Source organism: Orycteropus afer, unplaced genomic scaffold, assembly GCF_000298275.1.
Source record: "Orycteropus afer afer isolate SDZICR_OR568_19922 unplaced genomic scaffold, OryAfe1.0 scaffold00087, whole genome shotgun sequence".
NCBI lineage: Eukaryota > Metazoa > Chordata > Mammalia > Tubulidentata > Orycteropodidae > Orycteropus > Orycteropus afer.
The window spans coordinates 3,305,629-3,329,393 of record NW_006921674.1 but is presented as its reverse complement, the minus strand read 5'-3'; the positions used below and the strand labels follow the sequence as shown (position 1 = coordinate 3,329,393).

Here is a 23,765-nt window from a genome sequence, read left to right as displayed (position 1 = left end):
ATTTTTTCTTTTCTTTAAATTTTGATGCAGAATATATTAGAGATATTAAATCCACAGCTATGAGTACCATGAGGGTGATTTACAGAATGTCATACCTTATTCCATAATTATCAGTTACAGGAGAAATAGAAGTTTGAAAGTTAAACTTGTAAACAATAGTCCAAAAAGTGTTTCCAGAGCCTGCCCAAGATATTTGGGAGAAGCAGAAACTCGTACATCAGACTGGCTGGTAGCAGCAGGTCAGGTTCAAGTTACAGTGTCTCTCAAGGGATAGATGCCACAGTACATTTGTGTATCTGTGTGTGCATGGAGATGACTAAAAGAATGTGTGAAATTAAGGCAGTGCAAGGTGGGCAGAGAAAAACAGGAAAGGAAATCTTAAAAAGTGGGGTCAAAGGATGGCCAGATGCGGGAATCAGGAAAGCTCTTGAGCGTAATAAGGCAAGCCAAATGATGCAGGGTAACAGCTAAAACAGAAGTATCAAGAAGACCTGGATAAGTAGGTATGTAAAAGTTTGGGTGTTTACATAGTGTAGTCATAGGTTTCTACAAACTTTAAGGATGCTATTTCATGTGATCCTCATAAAACCTTGTTAGGTGGATATAGCAATGATTGTTCCTATTTTGACTCTTAAGAAAACCAGAACTGCATAGTTACCTGCTTTTTTTCTAAGATCACACAGCTCTGAGTGGTTCTGCTACTAATCAACTCTTATCTAGCTCAAGGTGTATTTTTTGCTTTGTTTTCTGTTTTCTCACTTATAAAATTTGAGTAATAATTGTGCCTACCTCATAGGATGAGAAGTAATTCTTGTAGAACATGTAGCATGTTGCTTAGCACATGATCAATACCAATAAATGCTGGTGTTGCTATTGTTTTTACTGTAGAGCTGCAATTTGAATAACTTAACATTCAACAAACTATTTTCTACAGCGTTCCACCTTTTAGAATGTAAATGGGCTGTGTATTTTCGGTTCTGTATTTCCAAAATGATTTTAACCCATGTTAAAGCTGTCTTTACTAAACAAAACATTTACTAAGTATGGGAGGTTCTGTGTCTCTTTAATATTTCTTTTAGTTTCTGACCAGAAATCACATTTTGCACAAAAGTGCAACAGATCTACTTTTGTATTTTTCTACTCTTTGTTGAAGTAGATAAATCATATCTCATAAAATAGGCATGACATCTAGAACTATATAGATAATGTCTCATAAAATAGCCATAACACCTAGAACTATATTATACTCCCTATAATATTGTTAGGGAGCTCTGGTAGCATAGTGGCTAAGATACTTGCCTGCTAACCGGACAGCTGGCGGTTCAAACCCACCAGCCACTCCTCGGAAGGAAGGTTGGGCAATCCTTCTACTTCTGTAGTGATACTGCCTCGGAAACCCAAGGAGGGGTCACTGTGAGTCGGGTTGACTCGACGGCACATAACAACAACAACAACATAATATTGTTAAGCGCTCAGCTGTTAACTGAAAGGTGGGTGGTTCAAACCCACCAGCCACTCTGCAGAGGAAAGATGTGGCAGTGTGCTTCTGTAAAGTGTTCAGCCTTGGGAACCCTGTTGGGCAATTGTACTCTGTCCTGTAGGGTCTTTATGAGTTGGAATTGACTCAGTGGCACACAGCAATAACATATTTCATGTATGTTTTATATTACCTCTAGTGACAGATCATCTCTTAATATCTGTGTTTTTGAAATATACCTTATGCAGTGATCACATGTAATATAATGAATTAATTTTTCAATAGTCTTTGTATAGTTTTCTGATCTAGAAAATATGGTTTAAAAATTACCTGTGACTGCAAAAGGTATTTCTGACTATTTTGGCTATAGAAATTTTATTTTGGTCAGAAATTTTATTTTCTCCTCAGACTCTTATTTATCATAATAATTTCTTCAGGTTTAGAGAAATGATCATAAGGTCTTCTTATATGGCTTTATTCTGTGTTAAAATAAGCAGATAATTATTCTTATCCTGAGTAATGTGGCTTGAACATTTTAAATATCAAGCAGAAAGTATTCTGTATATTCAGAGTATTTAACTTCCTTTCAAAACTAAAATACTAAGTAAATGCACATTTCCAAAGTAAGTTTGTTTTCAAGACAGAGTTTCAAACTTAGTTAAAACTTGTTTTTGCTGTTTTAATGCTACCATACAGGATGTAATCTCTAGCTTTAAAGTATTCCTAATGGTTTGTTGTTTTAGAGATATGAATCATATCTTTGCAGTAACTCCTAATTGAGTCGATTCTATTCAGAGTGACCTCTCCTTGGGTTTCCAAGGCGGTATCTCTTCGAAAGTAGGTTGCCCAATCTTCTTTCTGAAGAGTGGTTGGTAGGTTTGAACAGTAAGCCTTCTGGTTAGCAGTCAAATGCCTTAGGGACTACACCACCAGAGCTCCCATGTACCTTACATTGTGCTCTGGACAGGTCAAAGGTGATCCATATTTGTTGGACTTCTCAATATTGCTTTGAATGCCTTTTTTTTAAAGTCTTTCCTGATGTTGAATTCTGTTTTCACCCCTGGCCCTTCAAAACACAAAGCTATATGTGGCTTTTCCAGCTCTTTTCCTTTGTTAACTTTTAACAAAGTTAACAATTTGGGTTAAAATTTCTTGAACACAAATAGGGAGAGAAGAAACTTTATCAGTGTTTAATCCTTTTTAAACTTTTCTTTGTGCACATGTGTCTCGTAGTGCATAAGACAAACATATATATAGCCTTCAGAGTCTGATACAGCTTCAGATGATGAGTCTAGCCCTTCTAACCATGTGACCTTTGGGCATATAATTTAATGTTCCTGACATTAAGCTTCATCATCTTTGCAAAAAGGGCAAGGAGGCCACATGTTCTGACCTCCTCTAATCCCACAAGAGGAAGGCAGAATCACCATCAATAGCCCAGGGCCTATTCCTGCGAGGCCAGACATGCTGCCTCCCTCCAGCCCTTTTTGCAACCCTTCGTCCCAAAGCACCCACCACCTCTCTCCTGGGCTCGATAATTCGCTGCAGTGGCCACACAGAGCTCACAGATTATGGGGTTTGTTAGGGAAGCACCACAAGCTACAGTTCAAGTTCAGGAAAAATGCTCAGTCTCTCCCAGCCCACCGTCCCTCAGCCAACAGTCTCTCACAGTCTCTTTCCCAGCAGTGCTGGTCCCTCAGTGTCTTGCTCAGCAATGCGTGTCTCTTGCATCTCTTTCCCAGCAATGCGTGTCTCAGGAGTGCGTGTCTCTTTCAGCAGCACATCTTGCTCAGCCAGCAGTCAGAGAGAGTTCTGCCTCTAGGAGGGCTCCTTTTGAGCCCGGCAGGGTGGTCAAACTAGCCAATCATAGCACCAGAACTCTAAGCACCTGAGAGTGAGCCTCCCATAACATTGCGTTGTGCCATTCCCAACAGAAATAACCCGGGTGGATAACATTTACAATCAGGAGCTCCTCAGTTGCTCATTCCACCACTGAGTTTACAATGACTTTTGGGTAGCAAAGCCATACTAAGTAATTTACTACACTGCAATCTTATACATTTGTTCTGATTTTGCTTCATCATCTGTAAAGAGGAGTAATGATATCCATCTTACAGGGTTTTCTGATTTTTACGTACAAGAATTTCTAACACGTAGTGGATGTTCAGAATTGTTACCCCTTCCTAGAAAATAAGTTTAATTAGTGAAGAAAGTGACTTATTTAGAAATATTGAGGTGCCAGAGCCAACCTCTCCAAGTGTAATAAGTTATTTATTATCCTTTGAAACCAATATACTTTGAAAAAGCTATAAAGGTAGGAAAAATGGTGGTATTATTTTACTTGGACTTCAGTTTAGTGAAATGTTTGCGGTGTTGATGTAGGCAGTTGAGTTAGTTGTCAAATGGATTTTAGTGGTTTGATATTAATCCTACTCAAAGGTAAAGTATCTGAAATGGTACTCTAGTTGCTAGTTTAAGTTGAAAGCATCTCAGGTATGTTTTTACACAGAGAAGACATAGCAGATATTTGGTTAGCTTTTATGAGAATTACTTGCTATGATTTTCCTTCCCTTAGCATATGTTGTTAGCACTTTTGTTGTTGTTGTTGTTGTTATTTCAAGTAGTAATAATTAGAGCCCCATGATTAGCCAAGAATTCCCGTGGAGAGGGGCTCAAGGTCCTATTGTTTTATGCTTATTATTTTGTCTCACCTATGTGTATTATAGGAGCTCTGGTAGCATAGTGCCTAAGGCACTTGACTGCTAACCAGAAGGCTGGCGGTTCAAACCCACCAGCCACTCCTCGGAAGGAAGGTTGGGCAATCTACTTCCGTAGTGATACTGCCTCGGAAACCCAAGGAGGGGTCGCTATGAGTCAGGGGCGACTCGATGGCAAATAACAACAACAACAATGTGTATTATGTGAAATATACTAAGACAAACTTGATCTTTCTGTAGAATTGCTTTTAACCAAAAAAATCAAACTCACTGCCGTCGAGCCGATTTGACTCATTGCGACCCCTTCTTAGGTTTCTGAGGCAGTATCTCTGGAGATAGATTGCCCAATTTTCCTTCTCATGAGTGGTTGGTGGATTTGAACTGCCAGCCTTCTAGTTAGCAGTCAAATGCTGTTGCTTCGGATACATGTTAATGAGCTGTGTTCTGTCTAGTCCTTTCAATGTCTACTTCCTGGAGATAAACTATTGTAAAACAAGATTGTTGTAACTAATGTAACTTTTTTTTTCCTTCAGTGCTAATTATTTTTCTTAATGGAATACTATTACTGTTTAAGGGAATCTTCTGCCTCAGCTCTGTTGTTTATTTTTCCTGCTTTCTATAAAGTTTAAGAAAGCAAATGTAAAGATGGTATCCTTGCATTTATATACGTTCTCAGTTGTGAGGTGCCAGCAATTTAAAAAGAAATAAGAATAATGTTGTTGTTGTTACATGCCGTCGAGTCAGCCCTGACTCATAGCGACCCCTCCTTGGGTTCCCGAGGCAGTATCACTACAGAAGTAGGATTGCCCAGCCTTACTTCTGAGAAATAGTATGATTATATATTTAGTTTTAAATTATCATATTATTAATTCTTAGTGTATTACATAAATGTCTAATCCATATTACTAGAAAAATCTGTCTTTCCCCCTTTTACTTTGTTTATCTCAATTTCCTGTAGGCATGTTCATGTTTCTATTAACATCTAGAAATTTCTTAAATTTTCAATTCAATGAAGCAGAAAAGGTTAGTAAAGGATGAATTGAAATTTGAAGTAGTATTAAATTCACGTGTTTTTATGGAGATAAGTAACCTTATTGTTTATTATTGTCTATGTGAAAATGATTATACATGTTTTTTGTTACTGTTTTGTACACTAACACTATGCCTATATTTTTTCCAAACAAGGAAAATATTTTAATTTTCACTACTACACGTTAGCCAGATGTATTTATTTTCCTCTTGTTAAAAATCCATGTCCAAAAGCCCTCAGTAGAAAATGGTTTAAAAAATTATTTTCTGTCTCGATTGTAAGTAAAATCACTTGTCCTACTAACATTGCAAAATGCAGACCTTCATTCTGAAGCTGCCGGCTTCTCATTTGTATTTGACATATTAAAAAGCATATAATTAATGGTTGACATTAGTAATTAACATTAACTTTATGGTGCTTAATATGCCATCATTCATCCATCAAATAACAGATATGCATAATGTCTTGGCATAAAGGTTTTAATTATATAAAATGGCCCTTCAGTTTTCATATAGTATAAATGTAAAAAAAAAAACAAAAACTCAAAATATATTTAAAAAAGATTCTCCTAGGCATCTGTTGGAAGTTAACTGTATTTTTAAATTTCTTTTTAGGAGTATGCATCAACAATTGTGTCAGGAACTTCAAAGAGAGAATGTGGACCTCATTTTACAGTCTTCATTATCAGCTAAAGAGCGCCACCTTGCTGCTGTTGCCAGTGTGCTGTGGAGACATTTCTTTTCATTTCTGAAGAGCCAGAGAATGTCACAGACAGTGCCTCTCGCTCAACTTGCAGATGCAGCTGCAGGTCAGCGTTGTTAATTTGCTGTTTACTTTTTCTTTTCACAGTCTGTTTATGTCAGTATTTTGTCTTTTTGCCTGGGAACAAGCTCTTGCTTTTAGGAGGTAATATGATGTAATAAACATTCTGACAACCAGAAAGATGAAAAGAGTTGTATGTTTTTAAATTAGGGTCCTTTGGCTTGCTTCTTATTGTCCTCTTAGTAGAAGTAGTAGATTAGATGATTATTTGCTAAAAATAAAAATAAATTTCAATTTTAAAAATCCTGAATGTATATAAACTTAAGTAGTATTTGGAAAGTAAAGTGGCACTTGGATACTTTTAGTTGAAGTAGTTTATTTTTTAAGTTGTATGATCAGATATCGAGGTACAAGATCAAGTTTTTGTTTAAAGAGGAAAGAATGTAAAGTGAATACCGCTTCAACACCAAGAGGATAAGATCAGAATGACATTGTAGGAAAAGAAAGTTATTGTTCTATGACTCACTCAATTCTATTTAAGGTTGTAATTTTACTTAATTTTATAATTAGCATAAGAATATGTCCTTAGACCTTAGGGAACTTTGAATCCTATGAAATTGTAGGTAAGAATTTGACTGTTGACTGTTCAAGTTGAACCTTGAACAACATGGGTTTGAACTGCATAGGTCCACTTATATATGGATTCTTCTGAAGATAGGGATTTTGAAGAGATTCAGGATCTACACCAGGGGATTTAACAGAAGATAGCTTGATGGAGATGAGTGCTTCTGAACCAGTGCTGAACAATGAAGAAGATGTAGCAGAAGCAGTGCCAGAAAGCAGATTGACATTAGACTGACAGAAGGGTTCCAGTTTTTCAGAACTGCTTTTGGTTACTTTTAGGACAGACCCTGCTATGATATTGGCACCAAAACTAAATCCGATGGTGGAGGAAGGATAAGTTCTGTATAAAAACATTTCTAGAGAAATGAAAAAGCAAAGAAGTCAGACAGAAATTATGTATTTCCATAAAGTTACACCTAGTGTGCCTGCCTCTTCTGCCTCCCCTTCCGCCTCTGCCACCCCTGAGACAGTACAATCAACACCCTCCCTTCTCCTCCTCAGCTGATAGAACCTTACTGTGGTCCACTTCCACTTATCAGAGAAAGAAACTCACTGCTATTGAGTCGGATTCAATTTATAGCAACCTCTCCTGGGTTTCCGAGACAGTATCACTGTGGAAGTAGATTGCCCAATCTTAGTGAATATTAAATAATCATCATAAGTTAATAAACTTATCTGTTGTGTATGTGTCTTTGTGTGAAAATCTAGTAACTGTACGGCAAGAACTGTGTTAATCCACTTCCACTTAGTGAATAGTAAATAATCAACATAAGTTAATGAATTTATATGTTGTGTATGTGTCTTTGTGTGAAAATCTAGTAACTGTACGGCAAGAACTGTGTTAATCCACTTCCACTTAGTGAATAGTAAATAATCAACATAAGTTAATGAATTTATATGTTGTGTATGTGTCTTTGTGTGAAAATCTAATAACTGTACAGGAAGAACTGTGTTATTGTGACTGTTTATGTTATGAGTAAAAGCTTCTGGTCAGCAGTGGGCTATTAGTAGTTTAGTTTTTGGAGAGTCAGAAGACATGCAGATTTTCAGCTGTGCCTGGGGTTGGCGCCCCTAACCCCCACATTGTTCAAGGGTCATTTATGCTGTTTCCTAAGAAGGAGTCAATATCTTCTCAAAGTGATATTTTTTTTCCCCAAAATATGTTAAGAATTACAGGTATCAATATAGTGACTTGTTGTTATGTGCTGTCAAGTCAGACCCGACTCATAACGACCCCTTCTTGGGTTTCCAAGGGGGTATAACTACGGAAGTAGATTGCCCAACCTTCCTTCCGAGGAGTGGCTGGTGGGTTTGAACCGCCAGCCTTCTGGTTAGCAATCAAGTGCCTTAGGCACCATGCTACCAGAGCTCCTGTATGTGTTTAAATGTATGTAATGTATTTGGGGAGCCCTGGTGTTTCAGTGGTTAGAGTGCTCAGCTGTTCCATGGGAGAAAGATGTGGCAGTCTGCTTCTGTAAAGATTTGCAGCCTTGGGAACTCTGTGGGGGCAGTTCTACTCTGCCCTGTAGGATTGCTGTGGGTCAAAACTGACTCAATAGCAGTGGATTTTTTTTTTTTTATTAGGATTTGGGTGAAGATTTACAGAGTAAATTCACTTTTCATACAGCAGTTCACATATACTTTGTCTCATGTCATTGACCAAAATTTACAATGCAGCAGCTCCCCTCCCACTTCCTCCCCATAGTTACCTCCTCCCAGTGTCCATCCCTTCATACTCTTCGAGAGGCCCATTGTCTGCCAACCCTGTATATGATCTTGGATACACTCTCCATTTAGACATACATAATTGTTTAGCTTGTTCACCCATCTATCCGTCCCTATACCCATGTTTGCTTTCATTGACAACTCAGTATTGTATTTACAAAGGGGTTCATATTTGTTGTTTGTACTGCCCATGTAACTCTCTCTGTCTTTCTCATCCTCAATGCTGCCATAATGGTCACTCACATTTGGTACATTGCCCTTCTGGATTTGTTTTTTTGATAATGTACTTGGAGTCCCTGGGTGGTGCAAATCATTGAGCACTCAACTGCTAACTAAGAGGTTAGCAGTTTCCATCCACCAAGAGGGGCCTCGGGAGACAGGCTTGACCATTTGCTTCCAAAGATCATACCTTAAAACCACTGTGTAGCAGTTCTACTCTGTACGCAGGGGGTCGCCATGAGTCAGAATTGATTCATTTCATGGCAGCCAACAACAACATTGTATTTAAATGTAATATTCCTCAAAACCTAAAATCTTAACCAAGGTTTATTTTACTTTGGTGTAAATGAGGAAAGCTGAGCTAAAAACATTACATAAAAGACTGAATGATAAAAGTTTTCAAATGATCTTGAATTCTGGTTTACTGACCTCTTGCCATTGAGTCAATTCCAACTCATAACCCTATAGGACAGAGTAGAACTGCCCCTATATGATTTCCAAGGTGCTATAATCTTCACAGAAGCAGACTGCCACATCTTTCTCCCATGGAGCAGCAGTTTCAAACCACCAGTTAGCAGCTGAGCGCTTAACCACTGCCTTACCAGGGCTCCTTTGAATTCTGGTAGCTGCCTAAATAATTAAGACTTTTTTATACAATGATAGATTGAGAAATCATAACACACAGCAGATTTTCAACTACTGTAATGTTTGGGAAAATAAATACTCATTTTTTTTTTTTTCTTTTTTGCCAGAGCAATGACTGTTTAACCAGAACAGAAGCTCTCGTGGCATAGTACCTAAGGCATTTCACTGCTAACCAGAAGGCTGGCAGTTCAAACCCACCAGCCAAAGCAGTCTTTATTAAACTATATAACTAACCTTTCTTAAATTCACCACCCCAACACCCACTCAACCAACAAATGACACCTCATTTTGGCCAGTGCTGTCCTAGGTTCTGAAAGTAGATTATCTATAAATACTAAAGCAAAATATGTGTGGGCTCATAAAATAGACTTGATAGTTTAATTTAGGAAAGAGTGATTTCATTTAAAAACATATATATATATTCATTGGATTCCCACCTTTATAGGCATTGGGGATACACCAGTGGAAAAAGGAACAAGAATACCTATACTTCATAAAATTTATATTCTAGTAGGGAAAGACCAAAAACTAAATAAATTAGTAAAATTTATAATAGGTGGTCTTATGTGCTATGGAGACCATTGAAAATACAGATGAGGATGAGAGATCTGGCAAGGCCAGGGAGCAAAGTGTAATTTTAAATAGACAGATCAGGAAAGCCTCTCTGAGTAAGTAGCATTTGAGCAAAGACCTGAAGGGGCTGAGAGACCAAACTATGTAGAAGACAGAGACAGGAAGAGGCCTTGTGTGTTCGCGGAACTATAAGAAGGCCATAATGACTCGTGTGGAGTGAGAAAGGAAGAGAATAATCATAAATGTAGTCAGGAGGTAATGGAGAGCTATTTCCTGAGGTTGTTTATAAACAGTTGTAGAGACTTTTGCTTTTGCTCTGAGATTAGACGCTGTAAGAAAGATTTGGGCAGAGAAGTGGTATGATCCCTCTGACTTGCTAGGTTGAGAATAGACTATAGGAAGGTAAGGGCGTGGAGTTAAGGGCTGGGAGGCTAATTAGGAAAGAATTGCAGTAGTTCAAAAAGAGAGTTTCTTGGGCTAAGGAGGTAGCAGTAGAGGTGGTAAGAAGTAGTCAGACTCCTGATCTGAAGGTAGAGAAGGTATTTTGAAAGTTGAGCTGACAGAATTTACTAAGTGTATAAGACATGAGGAGGAAAATCGTTAAAGAGAGGAGTTAGGATAACACAAGGTTTTTATTTCAGCAGTTAAGTGGATGGAGCTGTCATTTCCTGAGATGAGAAAGATTGTGGTAGAAGCAGATTTTACAGGGGGAGGTTAGCAGTTTGGTTTGGGGCATATTTTTTTGAGATATCCAAATAGGGGTATTAAGTAGCCACTTGGATAGTGAGCCTATTGTTCATTGAAGAGGTCCAAGCTGGAGATTTACATTTGGAAGCTATCCATGTATACATTGTTTTCAAAGCCATGAAACTAGATGGAATCATCGACAGTATAGATAAAACAGTCAATGACTAGATTCTAGGGATTCCATGTTCAGATTTGTAAGATAAGGAGAAACCAGGAAAAGAGACTGAAAGTACCGGTGTGGTAAGAGGACAAACTGAGAAAGTGTGTTACTGATGTGTACCGTAAAGCTGATTTTTGACTCACAGCAGCCCCATGTGACAGAGCAGAACTGCCCCGGGGGGTTTTCTTGGCCATAATCTTTACAGAAGCAGTACTTTCTCTTACAGAGCTTCTGGGTGGGTTCAAACCAGCCTTTGATTCAACAGCCAAGTGCTTAATTTTTGCACTGTTGTGTCTTAGTATCTAAGTTCCAGGGCACCCTGGAAACCAAATGACAGAGCATTTCAAAGAATGGGAAGTGATCACCCAAATCAAATGTTGCTAATGGGTCAAGTAAGAGGAGGCAAGAAAGGCCTGATGGAAGATGATTCAAGAGAAAACATGAAGAGAAGAATTGCAATCTGCAAATATAGATAAACTTTTTAAAAGAGTATCACTATATAAGAAAAGTAGAAAAATGGGGGTGTTATTAGATGGAGAAGTGTAATCAAAGAGATTTTTGTTTTGTTGTTGGTTTTTAATAACATGGGAGCAGTTTTATAACTCAGCACATTTATAATTCTGATGAGACTGATCCGGAGTGAAGGCAATTTTTGTGATACTGAAGACGTGTATTTTTTACTCGAGAGAAGGTGGGATCCTGTAGAACAGTTGGCCTCAGTTCATCTTTCGTAGCCGAAAAGCAAGCAGAGTAAATGGGCACAGATGGAGGTAGCTGGGTAGATGTGGTACAAGTTTGTAACAGTTCTCTGGTTGTTTCTCAGTTCTCTCTGAAGTAGTAAGTAAGGTCATTGGCTGAATGTAAGGATGGAAGAAGAGGAGTTGGCTTTATTAAAGGAGAGAGGAGAGAAAGTATTGCAAAAGTCCTCTAACAGAATAAGACTGAATGGATTAAGTAAATGTAGTAGGAATGTTACTTGAAGTTTGTGGTCATATTTATTTATTAAAGTGAGAATAAATAGAAGACTGAGAGTTGGAATTAAACAGATGGTGGTTTTTTCCAGGCAAGTACAATGAATCAAGACAGGAGCAAAGCAGCTGAGGATATGCACATATGATTATAATAATGTACCTTGTAATCTGAGCTGCCTAAAGAGGAAAGAGAGGGAGGGCACAAAGGTAGTGAGGGATAGGGAAAAATTTGTAGGATCAGGAGATTGTAGATCTTGGTGGAGTCAAAGAATTGCTGGAGTTGGGGTCCTAGATGATGAGAGTTGGAAAGGCAGTTTGTAGTCTAAGAGAGAGTGTGGGGGGTACTTGTGGTTGAAACCATAAAAAGATAGTGATTACTGGTAATGACAAGGTCTCTGCTTAACACCATGGGAATGAGTGGCCAAAGCAAAGGGGAAGATAAATTCATTGGAGGAAGAAGTTTAAGGAATGGAGAGGCCAGGATAGTGGAAGAAATATCATCAAGGATTACAACACAAATGCTGTTGGAGAAAATGATAGTGAGCTACAATCTTCAAGGGATAAGAGGAGATGGACTAGGAAACAGTATATCAATTCAGCAAGGAATAATCTGATGATATGAGACTCAAAACCAAGAGTTTCAGGGAGAGGGTTGGAGAATGGTCTAGAGCAGCAATATAGACCAAGTAGGAAATTTAACCCTGTCTGTAAGTCAAGTGGTATGGGGGGAGTGAAGTAATAAACAACTGCTATTTGAGAGAGCTACATAGGAAACAGTGCTTAATGAGCAACTTATTCACAAACATAATATAGTACACATTAAGTTGGTGAATTCCCAAGAAATCACAAAATAAAGTTGTTTTGTTAAACATCCTAGTTCCTAGACTTAGTGGGTTCTGAAGGACATGGAGTGCCACTGATTGTAAGAGAGTACTGTTTAATAGAAGAGAATTCCAGCGGCTAAGGTGAGAGACAACTATCCTCTGGGACAGATGGCAAGTAAAAATTAGAGTAATTGGAGAATAGTAGATGCTAGACCTTTTTTTAATGATCTTTGGAATGAGGGAGGCACATTAGCAAAAACATCAGGCTTAGATTTTGTGACTTGAGGGAGTCATTATAGATCCATAATGATGGTACTAAGATAGATCATCCTAGACCTTTGACTGGAGGATTAGGTGATGCTGCAGAAATTTCTTTGACAAGGTGGATTTAGTTCCATTTTAGAGATTTATTTGTTCTACCTTTCTAAATATGACATTGTATTATTTAGAACTGATTTTTTTTTTTTTTTTCCCCATCATATTAACACAATTTTGACAGGGAGAAAAAGTTAAAAAAAATTTTTTTCTCATCATAAGTTTATCTCATTTTTAATCCAGACTTTACTTTTTTGGCCATGGACATGCCCAGTACAGCTCCATCAGATCTTCAGCCTCAGCCAGTTATATCAGTAATTCGACTTTTTGGTTGGGATGATATCATGTGGCCCCAAGTTGTAGCACGATATTTAAGTCATGTCCTACAAAATAGGTAAGTGCTTTTATTTAAGGCTTGCACATTACTTTAGTGCAAGCCCACATAGATGAGTACCCTGAGGAAGAATTTTCACAAATGAAAACTGAACTACGTAGTTTCACTGTGGAATTTTTTTTTTTGTTTTGCTTTTGAGGACATCAGTGTTTTGACACTGGTAATAGTAGAAAGGCTAGCTTATGGGTTTATTTACTTATTTTATTTTCTTCCCCAATTTTGCTGGTTAAGGCCTTTTTCAAAACTTTCTGTTGTACTCCCTTACTCTCATCTAAAAATGACCTTACTACACTCAGCATTGTAAAAAATATTATACAGTAATATTGCTGAATCTGTAAGACACTGATATTGTTGTAGTTTTAGATTTAATGGTAACTATTTCTTTTTGACAGCTAGATACTTAGATTTAACTGTTGTGCGATCAGGAACAAGCCACTTTGTTTCCCTGACCTCTGACCATTAGTTTCTTTATGTATAAGTGTCTCCTGCCATTTTAAACAAGAGGTTTGACTTACCTCAATAGTAAAAATCTATAATAAAGTTAAAATAGAAATAGTGTAGTGTGATCAGGAAGATTTAGATTAGAACATCAAGATGAGGGATAATAAGATAAGTATACAAATCTTAAGAGGCCAGTGTATATAGTTCTTGTCTGAGTTGCCTGTTAATGAAAATGAAAGAAATATAGTTGGTGAGGTAATTCTTCTTACAAGGAAGCTTATTAAGCAGAGTCATTAAGTACCTGTTTTCTCATTGGGCTTTCATTTGTACAGTAAGGGAGTTCATTTTCAATTAAATTACTTTAAAGGTCCCTTGTAGCTTGAGAATTCTATAATGATAACATTTATATAATTTATTGCTTTTATTGAAATGTTTTGCAATAATTTTGGGTTTTGAAATAATACTGGTTTATTAGTAATAGTTGAAGAAAGTGAAATGCAAAGATGTTAACAAGTAGCTTTGCTAAGGTTACATAAGTGGCCAGTCTGAGTTTTTCTATGCCATGTTCTCTTTTATGACAACTTATATTCAAAGGAGCCCTTGTGGAGCAGTGGTTAAAGTATTTGGTTGCCAGTTAAAAGATTGGGAGTTCAATCCCACCCAGCCACTCCACTGGAGAAAGATGAGGCCTTGCAAACCCTTTGGAGCAATTTTACTGTACTGTACTGTCATTGAGAGCTCTGGTGGGGTAGTGCCTAAGGCATTTGACTGCTAACCAGAAGGCTGGCAGTTCAAACCCACCAGCCACTTCTTGGAAGAAAGATTGGGCAAATCTACTTCTGTAGAGATAGCGCCTTGAAAACCAAGTAGGGGTTGCTGAGCAGAATCAGCTTGAGAGCAGAGAGTGAGTGAGAGTGAGTAAGTGTCATTATGAGTTGAAATGCAACTCAGTGGCAATAGGTTTGGTTATATGTTCGTGCCCTCTTCTGTCTTTACTTACTCTAAATGACACTGTTGGGTTATCTACGTGCTTCTTTCTTCAGTATTCTCTCACGTAGCTCATTATAAGCCCGTTGCTTTTCTCATTTTAGCCATAGTCTTTCTTACCTATCCCTGGGCATAAGCCTATACATATACCATCAGTGGAAAAAAAGAATGTTAAAAAGAGAAAACTGTAAATGAAAACGAGTATATTTATCTGAAATACCTTTTTATGTATATTTGTAGTGTTCATTTTCAGCAATCCTTGTCTACATTAGAGTGTTTGACTGAAAAATAAGTGAAGCCAAGGAGCAGGGGATGTTATAGTGTTTTTCTTCTTAATCTCTGTACTCGGGAAATATGTTGTTGTATCTTTCTAATAACCATCAATTTATTTTTATAGCACATTATGTGAGGCACTCTCTCATTCAGACGTTGTGTCTTTCCAAGCCTTAACTGTAAGATCATGGATCCGTTGTGTTTTACAAATGTATATAAAAAATTTCTCTGTGCCTGATGATTTGTTCAGTGATACACATCCTGAACAGGCAGTTGGTAAGTTAAGTATTCCTGGGTTATGTTTTTGTTTTTTTGATTGTTTGTATATGCATATAAAGCTTTTTGCTTTCTCTATAGTAAAATGTGTTTAAAATTTAGTATTTGTTTCAAAAATTAATAGAAAATATGTGAAATAAATTTGTATATTGGTATGAATATAAGCAGAATTTTATTTCCATTTATAACCTGTCTCTTATTATTTTCCTGTTACTATAGATAATAAATTTCTTTTCTATAAAGATAAAAGAACTTGTTTCCTTGGAAGTCAAGACCAAAAACTTGCCCCTCAGGTGACAAGCTATATTTTCCCCCTAAAGAAACTGATCACACAAAAGAAGTAGAAACCTGAAAATATTAACCAGATATCACACTGTGATCACCCTAAAAAGAAAAAATATCCAATTTTGAATTTTGCCTTTTTTTCTGCTTTACTGTTTGTTATTCAATGAGTGATACTTAAACTTTCAAGATTTTCATTGTTTCCCTTATTGTTCTGATTGCCCGTAGAACATGCCATTTTGTAAATGTGCACAAAGATAATACTGAAAAGTACTTCAAATTTACTATGATAATTTATTACATCACTTGTTTTACATGAGTAACTTTTGAGGCTAAGATTTTCACAAGTACATTTTTGTTTAGTTTGCTTTTTGTTTTAAATGAAACATTTGCTTAGTAAGAGGAAGTTAATTCAAAGTCCTTGAATTTTGTGGAAATTAGAATTTTAAAAGAGAGCATGTTATAAATGGGAGCTCTGGTAGCATAGTGCCTAAGGCACATGACTGCTAACCAGAAGGCTGGCGGTTCAAACCCACCAGCCACTCCCCGGAAGGAAGATGGGGCAATCTGCTTCCGTAGTGATACTGCCTCGGAAACCCAAGGAAGGGTCGCCATGAGTCGGGTCCGACTCGACGGCAAATAACAACAACAACAACAACAACATGTTATAAATAAATGATACCTCCCATTATTGTTCTCACTCTCTCTTTCTATGTATATATATATTTATTTAGGAGCTCTGGTAGCATAGTGGCTAAAGCACTTGTCTGCTAACCAGAAGGCTGGCGGTTCAAACCCACCAGCCACTCCTCGGAAGGAAGGTTGGGCAATCCTACTTCCGTAGTGATACTGCCTCGGAAACCCAAGGAGGGGTCGCTATGAGTCAGGGCTGACTCGACGGCACATAACAACAACAACAACAATATATTTATTTATTTTCTGTTTTAACAGAGAAAGAATACATGGAACAGTTGACTGAACTGACAAGGTTGCTGTTTAAACTGCCAGAAGTAAAGAGTATTTTCTCAAAGTCTCAAGTTGAATATTTAACTACCTTAGAAGACCCTAAAAAAGCACTTGCTCAATTCCTTGAGGTATTTTTCATTTATTGGCATAATTGTCTAGATCTGTTACAATTATTTTTTAGAAAAACATAAAGTGTTCCTGAAAAGATTTTCTATATAATGAATTATTTTAAATTGGATCATATTACTGGTTTCATTCCACTACAGAATTCTAGAGGAGGAAACATTTGAGTCTAAGATATAGTACAATTCATTCTTAAGGACAGCAAAAAATTAGAGTTAATGGAAAATAACTTTAAAAATGCTGCATAAGAGACTTATAAGGCTGAACTAAATTGTGGGAATGTCTGATTGCTGAAATTGCTGGCTAACAATGTTTTTCAGGTACTTAGGAACTAAATTTCTTTGTATAGGGTCCAGAATAGTTCTAGGTTAATAATGTTTATTACCCTGTAGCAAATAGCGATACAGTAAAATTATAGTGTGTTCATTATAAGTGCCAACTACTTCATATGATAGTGTGTTAAAGTCTTTAAAGAATTTTTTTGTTTTGTTTTGTCTACATGGTATAGTCCCATTCAACATTGTATTTAATTATTAATTCTATAGAAATGTATCTTTATGATATTCTTTGTTTTACAGTATAGTTGAGGTTGTTAATGTCCTTGGATTAGTGTTTTTTATAAGCTATTCAGAGTAAAGGTGGTTTAGTTTTCCACAGAGTAATTGGTGTTAACAGCAATGAAAATTATAACCAATAAGTTAACAATGAAAAATTTTCCATTGATTTCCATTAAGTTAAAGTACAACTGGGAATGATAGATAAATTCTGAAAATATTTGGTAATAGTTGTCAGTTGTCTCCCAATCTATAATTAATTAAACACCTCTGGTGGTGTAGTGCCTAAGGCATTTGACTGCTAACCGGAAGGCTGGCGGTTCAAACCCACCAGCTACTACTTGGAAGGAAGACTGAGCAATCTACTTCTGTAGTGATACCTCCTTGAAAACCCAAGGAGGGGTCGCTATGAGTTGGATCTGACTTGACGGCAGTGAGTTTGGTTTGGGTTTTATGGTGGTTAAACTATATTGGATCAGACAGGAGGTACAAGTCCACTGATAGTTTTCAGAGGATCCCCTAATTTGATCCAGTTGAATTTATTTCTCTTTCATTATTCATAATTGTTTTTTAAATGCTGGATAATATTAGACTGGGATTTCTTAGATATTTGAAGAGCCAAAATAATTGGTCCTTGACCTCAGAGGACTTATACTTGACTGAGAATGTAAGATACACACAAAGGTTAAAATAATAAGAAGACCAAAACCCATTGCCTTCAAGTCAGTTCTGATTCACAGTAACCCTGTAGAAGAGAGTAGAACTGCCCCATAGGATTTCCAAGGCTGTAAATCTTTACGGAGCTGACTACCACATCTTTCTCCTGCAGAGTGACTGATGGGTTCAAACCACAGTCCTTTTGGTTGACAGCTGAGTGCTTCAATCTTTGTGCCACCAGGGCTCCTTAAAATAATAATATAAGGTGGTATATGCTAAGTGCCAGTTAGTTGATAGATCAATCAGTAAGTTAAGAATTCAGAGCATGTTGGTATAAATAATTCAGATTTTATCCTGTGAATTTTGTGAAGGCTTTCTAAGTTTTCAAGTAGATTTGATTTGACCAAATGAGTTTAAGACAATTAGGAACAATAGAATAGACTGAATGTTGGGGAGAAGTATCAGCTGGAAACTAATGAGATCTAACAAGATTTGAATTTTGAATGGTTATGGAACTCCTAAGTGGATATGGAATAAATACTATGTATAACTAGGAAAATAGGAGCATCGTGATTTAAGATGAGGTAGCAGTAGGGGAGGAGTTCAGTTTTGAAGTTGCATCAAGGGTCTACATGATTACCCCCAGACTCTTTAACTTATGAGGAGGATACAAGGGACTTGATATAGTCACACATATAGCCATGATTTATTACAGCAGAAGAATACAAACCACAGTCAACAAAGAGAAAAAATGCATGGGATAAAGTTTGGAGAAACTCACTAAGAGCTTTCAGGAGTCTTCTCCCAGTGAAGTCACAAAGAATGTGCTTTGTTCTTCCAGCAATGAAATGTGATGAAAACACATGTTAAATGTCTACCAAGAAGCTCATTGGTACTCAAGTTTTTATGGGGGCTGATCACATAGTCACCTTCTGCCTAGTACTTTGCAAAATTTGAGGCTCATAAACAGAAAGCAGACATTCAGCATAAAACATACTGTTTGTACCAACATTTTAGGGATAGCGAGCTATTTTTATCATCGGAATCTCCCAAAATCTTAAGTTTCCAGATACCAGCCAAGGGCCAACCTTGCAAACAGTCCTTTCTAAAGAAGCAATCTTAGGCCTGCTATACTAACTCTTCTGCACAGAAATGATAGTATGACACATGAGTAGTGATAGTTAAGGTAGACAAACCAAACCAGACTCGCTGCCATCGAGTTGGACCCGACTTATAGCAACCCTATGGGTTTCTGAGGCAGTATCACTACAGAAGTAGATTACCCAACCTTCCTTCCAAGGAATGGCTGGTGGGTTTGAACTGCCAGCCATCTGGTTAGCAGTCAGATGCATTAGGCACTATGCCAAGGTACTGAGTGAAAAATACATGTCTACTAGTCAGAGAGGTGAAAGGCTAAATACAGAGAATGATTGAGATGTCTGGGGCACTGGTTCTCAAACGTGTGGTTCATAGACTCCTGGGAATTACTGAGACCTTTTCAGGAGGTCCTATGAGGTTAAAACTGTGTTGACATTTGCACCTATAGTACAAAAGCTTTAGCACAAATCAATACTTTTGCCCAAAATTATACTAGTAGACATTATTTTCTCGTGCCATGCACTCACAGAAAAAAAAGAAGCCAATCCCCCTTAATATCTTTAATGAAGCAATATAATTATTAATTATATTAAATTCTAATCCTTGAATATACATCTTTTTAATATTTTGTGGGAGACAATGGAAGTGTGATTAAAGTATTTGAATGATTATTTGAATTGCACATTGAACTAGTTACTTTTATCTTGAAAGAACAACTGACAAACTGTGATTATTCAGACTTGAATATTTGGCAGACTTTTTTTCAAAAATGAATGACAGTATTTGTTGCCAATAATATAGTTAGAGTTTTTAAGAAAATTGGAATTTTTGAAAACTCCAAAGTCTTCCTTTGTGAGCTTGAGAGCTTACCAATATTTAAAGATTTCTGATGAGATTGAAGGAAGCATTAAACGAAGTGATTTTTTTTTTAGATATGGATAATGTGGTCAAAATTTTCCATATGACCAAACTAGGCTTTTGCGAAAGCATACATGGCTGAAAGATCATTCAAGTGACAGATAGATCAATATCGTTCAATGTGACTATGAAACACTCATTGACATGGTTTCAGATTCCATATTGCAACCAACCTTTCAGAAATAACACTTACCAAGAGTTGGTGTAACATCAAAGAGGAACCGTTGTTACCTGCAAAAGCTATTAAAATACTACTGCCTCCTCCTCTAACTACATATATGTGAGGAGGCTAGATTTTCTTTATCTGTAACATATCACAACAATTCATATGCAAAAGCAGATAAGAGAATCTAGCTATTTTGTTATTAAGCCAGATACTAAAGTGGTTTACAAAAATGTAAAAAGAAAAAAGTCTTCCCACTAAGTTTTTTAAGATAGTTATTTTTCATTAAAAATATGTTATATATGTTAAAATATTTATTATCTCTGGTGGTGTTCTGGTTACCTAGTGCTGCTCTGACAAGAATATATCACAAATGGGATGGCCTTAACAAACAGGAGTTTACTCTCGTACAGTTTGGAGGCTGTAAGTCCAAGTTCAAAGTGCCAGGCTCTAGGGGCTGGGTAAAAGCCCCTCAGTCTTGGGGTCCAGCTCTGCCTTCTGCTCCTGGCCCACTGGAGCTCGAGGCATTTCTTCACTCAAGACGGCTGCTAGCTGCTGAGGCTGAGAAGCCCAAGGTTGACAAGTAAAAAGGCACAGTCCGGATGTTACCAAACCACACGGCAGGCCATTAACTTAAGTCCATTCTAAGTCCCAAAGTCGGCAGAGCATAGCAGGCTGCTGAGCAATGACACAGCTATATGCAGGGTCCAAGCCGTAGGCTAGAAATCGTTCCCAAGGCTTCTCCTTATATACAGGAAGCAGACTACATCCCAAAGGCAGCTCCTTAGCTGCTTGTGGTAGATTTCACCGTGAAGTTGATTGCCAGTCTCCTCATGGGGAATAACTACCACCAGCTGCCCAGCCACTCAACCAGGCCCAGCCAAGTTGACACACAACATAACCACCACAGGTGGCGTAGTGCCTAAGTCATTTGACTGCTAACCAGAAGGCTGGCTATTCAAACCCACCAGCCACTCCTGGGAAGGAAGACTGGGCAATCTACTTCCATAGTGATACTGCCTTGGAAACCCAAGGAGGGGTTGCTATGACTCAAATCAAGTCGTTGGCAGTGAGTTTGGTTTTTGTAAGAATTAGTAAACAGTTTTTTTCTGTTTAAATTGATTTTTTTCTCTTAATTTCTGATATCACTAGAAATAACCCTAGTAACAGTTAGCTCTATAGGATCCTCAATTTTTAAGTGTAGGAAGGGAATGAAGACCAGAAGTTTGAGAACTTCTGATACAGGGAGAGACGTGTGGAGAACTAAGGGCAGAAAACTAAAAAGAAGAAAAAAAGATTCATTAAATTTATGACTTATTTACCCACCTCAGTGTTTCATCCATTCCACATTTTATTATCAACACAGTCAACTTTAACCACTGTGAATAACTTATTTTAAACTGATTGCAAAGCATCTCCAGTAGTATTTAGAGATCTTCACTTCTGTTCTGCTTCAGTCCTTCACTCCCATGATTACACCCTGCATTGGGCCATCACTTGGAGCATCTGAAAGCTTTTTGCCTACCACCGTTTGTCCCTCCACGATTCTGAGCAACTTCCTGATCTGTTTTTCAACCACTCCCTTTTCTCTATCTTCTCAAGGCCTTGCTTCCCTCCCTGTCCACTTTAATATGACCCATTGAGGGCCTCATTTCAATTATTCTTACAACACCCTCATAGTCCTATCACCTATGTCTTTTGGTCACACCTACCAGCCCTCACCCTTGCTCAGTGCAAGTACCCGCTTTCTCTCTTTTGTCTTATCTGCTGAGAGCTGCAGAGAAAATAGTAAATCAGTACCACTCCTGTTACTAAGTGAGTCTTTGAAATACATTTCAGATCCCCAGAAATGATTTGAAAATGTTACCATTCTCCTCAAACACCTGGTCTTTGTTATTTTTGCAGTTTATCAACTCTTCTTGCTTATTTCCACCTTTGCCCAACTTATTCTCTCATATATTTCTGTTTTTTTCCCCACCTCACTGTTCTTCGATCACTGCCTCATTTCACAATTTCGGTCCCCTTCACTCACCAGCTTTATGCCTTTCTCTATCACTTCTCCAGTTTACCATCTCTGTCCTCTCTGCCTGATTCTTTTTTTTTTTTTTCCTCTGAGAATGTCAAAGTGGCATCTCATGATTCATAAAGAAAATTCTAGGAGAAATATTGATTCATACTATAGAGCTGAATGAAGTAGGAGGGCTTTCTTGTAGGAGTTTGGTAACCTTACGTGTAGGTCTTACCTGTAGGAATTTGAAGATTTTGCATTCCCAGATATAATCTAGAAATATAAGCTAACCTGTTTGGAAGTCTTGATCTGATTTGGTTATAAGATTCTTGTGTATCAGTTCTGTGTTTCCTTTTAGTAGTGCTTTGTCTTTTAACCTTCATTTTAATTATAAAAGGTAAGGCTTAATTTTTTTTCATTTGCATTTTAATTGTTGTAAACTTTTATTAGTAAGTAAAGAATGAAGACTTAAATGTAAGAAAGGATATGTGTGTGTGTGTGTGTGTGCGCACGTGCACATGTGCGCCTGTGTGTGTGTGGAGAGAGACATTATTTTTCATCAAAGTCTGTATTGTGTAAAGTTTGGAAAGCTAAATCATGTTTTCCCTTATTTTTAGGCTGTTGGTATAACTTACAGGAACCAGCAGACACTGTCTGATAAATCTGCCATGGTCACAAAATCCTTAGAATATCTTGGTGAAGTTTTAAAATACATAAAGCCTTATTTGGGAAAAAAACTTTCCAGTGCAGGACTGCAGCTGACTTATGGAATGATGGGTAGGTATTCCTGACATTATTTTGCTAGTAACACTTCTTAGGCTGAACCTATAGCATCATGGTAGATAGTAGGTAGAAATACACTAGTTAAGGATGTCCATACCATCCTAAGAATAGTCTACAATACAGTGATTCACCTGAAAATAATTCACGTTGATTTCAGATTTCTCTGCTTTGTTCCATCTGCTTTCATTACATTTCTTGATTTATATGCTTATATTAAAATGTAAATTAGCTATGATCAATATATAAAATATGCCAATACTAATTGTGTATATCAATAGTCTGTTATGAATCACTCATTTTGAATAACTAAAATGGTCCTTTTTAATGCTTATCTATACTTTAAGTGTTAAAGTGAAAACATCAGAAAGTCATCACGTCCTTCCATTTTGTGCTGTGCTCTGCATGAAGGCGATCAGGGGAGGATTTACTACAACACTGAAGATATTTATGCTTCCAATCTTGCTTCTCACAATACTGTGCTTTCTCCTTTCAAAAAAAAATATTTTTCTCTCTCTGTTCTATAACAGCTGAGTTCATCCTGCTTTAGGGACTCAGTAATTTGAATATCTTTGTTCACTGAAACTTCGTTGCTAACCAAAAATAGGAACCAGATAAAGGGAAATGAGAAAGATTTCCTTAGAAGTTCTATACATAATTTAAGTATTTTAAGTTTTTTTGGTGTTTCTCTGTGGCCAACACCTTATATCTGTTTCCTTTGATCTTGTGAACATATGAATAAACCTGATTTGGGCTGTCTGAAACCTTTTATCTTTGTTTTGAAAGATATAAAGGAGAATGTGAAAATGTGTAAATATGGATGATGTGGAATGTAGTGAAAGCTATTATAGCAATTCAGACATCTTAATTTTAAAGCAGAATGTAAGTAAGAATTTATTATAAATTTAACTAAATAAAATGTAGATTTATAAATGTTTCAACATTTAGGTTTATAAATTACTGTTGTTGTTGTTGTTGTTGTTGTTATGTGCCATCGAGTCGGCCCCGACTCATAGCGACCCCTCCTTGGGTTTCCGAGGCAGTATCACTACGGAA

The 23,765-nt window shown here is 37.2% G+C and overlaps 1 protein-coding gene across 1 annotated transcript in view; it reads left to right on the top strand.

Annotated features, from left to right (window-relative positions):
- MMS22L (MMS22 like, DNA repair protein) overlaps nt 1–23,765 on the top strand; it is a 191,066-nt gene that overhangs the window by 139,706 nt on the left and 27,595 nt on the right. The window contains exons 14-18 of the mRNA XM_042781136.1: nt 5,839–6,032; nt 13,033–13,183; nt 15,009–15,160; nt 16,394–16,536; nt 22,547–22,706. Of these exons, the coding sequence (XP_042637070.1) occupies nt 5,839–6,032; nt 13,033–13,183; nt 15,009–15,160; nt 16,394–16,536; nt 22,547–22,706 (800 nt within the window). The remainder of the gene's footprint in view (nt 1–5,838; nt 6,033–13,032; nt 13,184–15,008; nt 15,161–16,393; nt 16,537–22,546; nt 22,707–23,765) is intronic.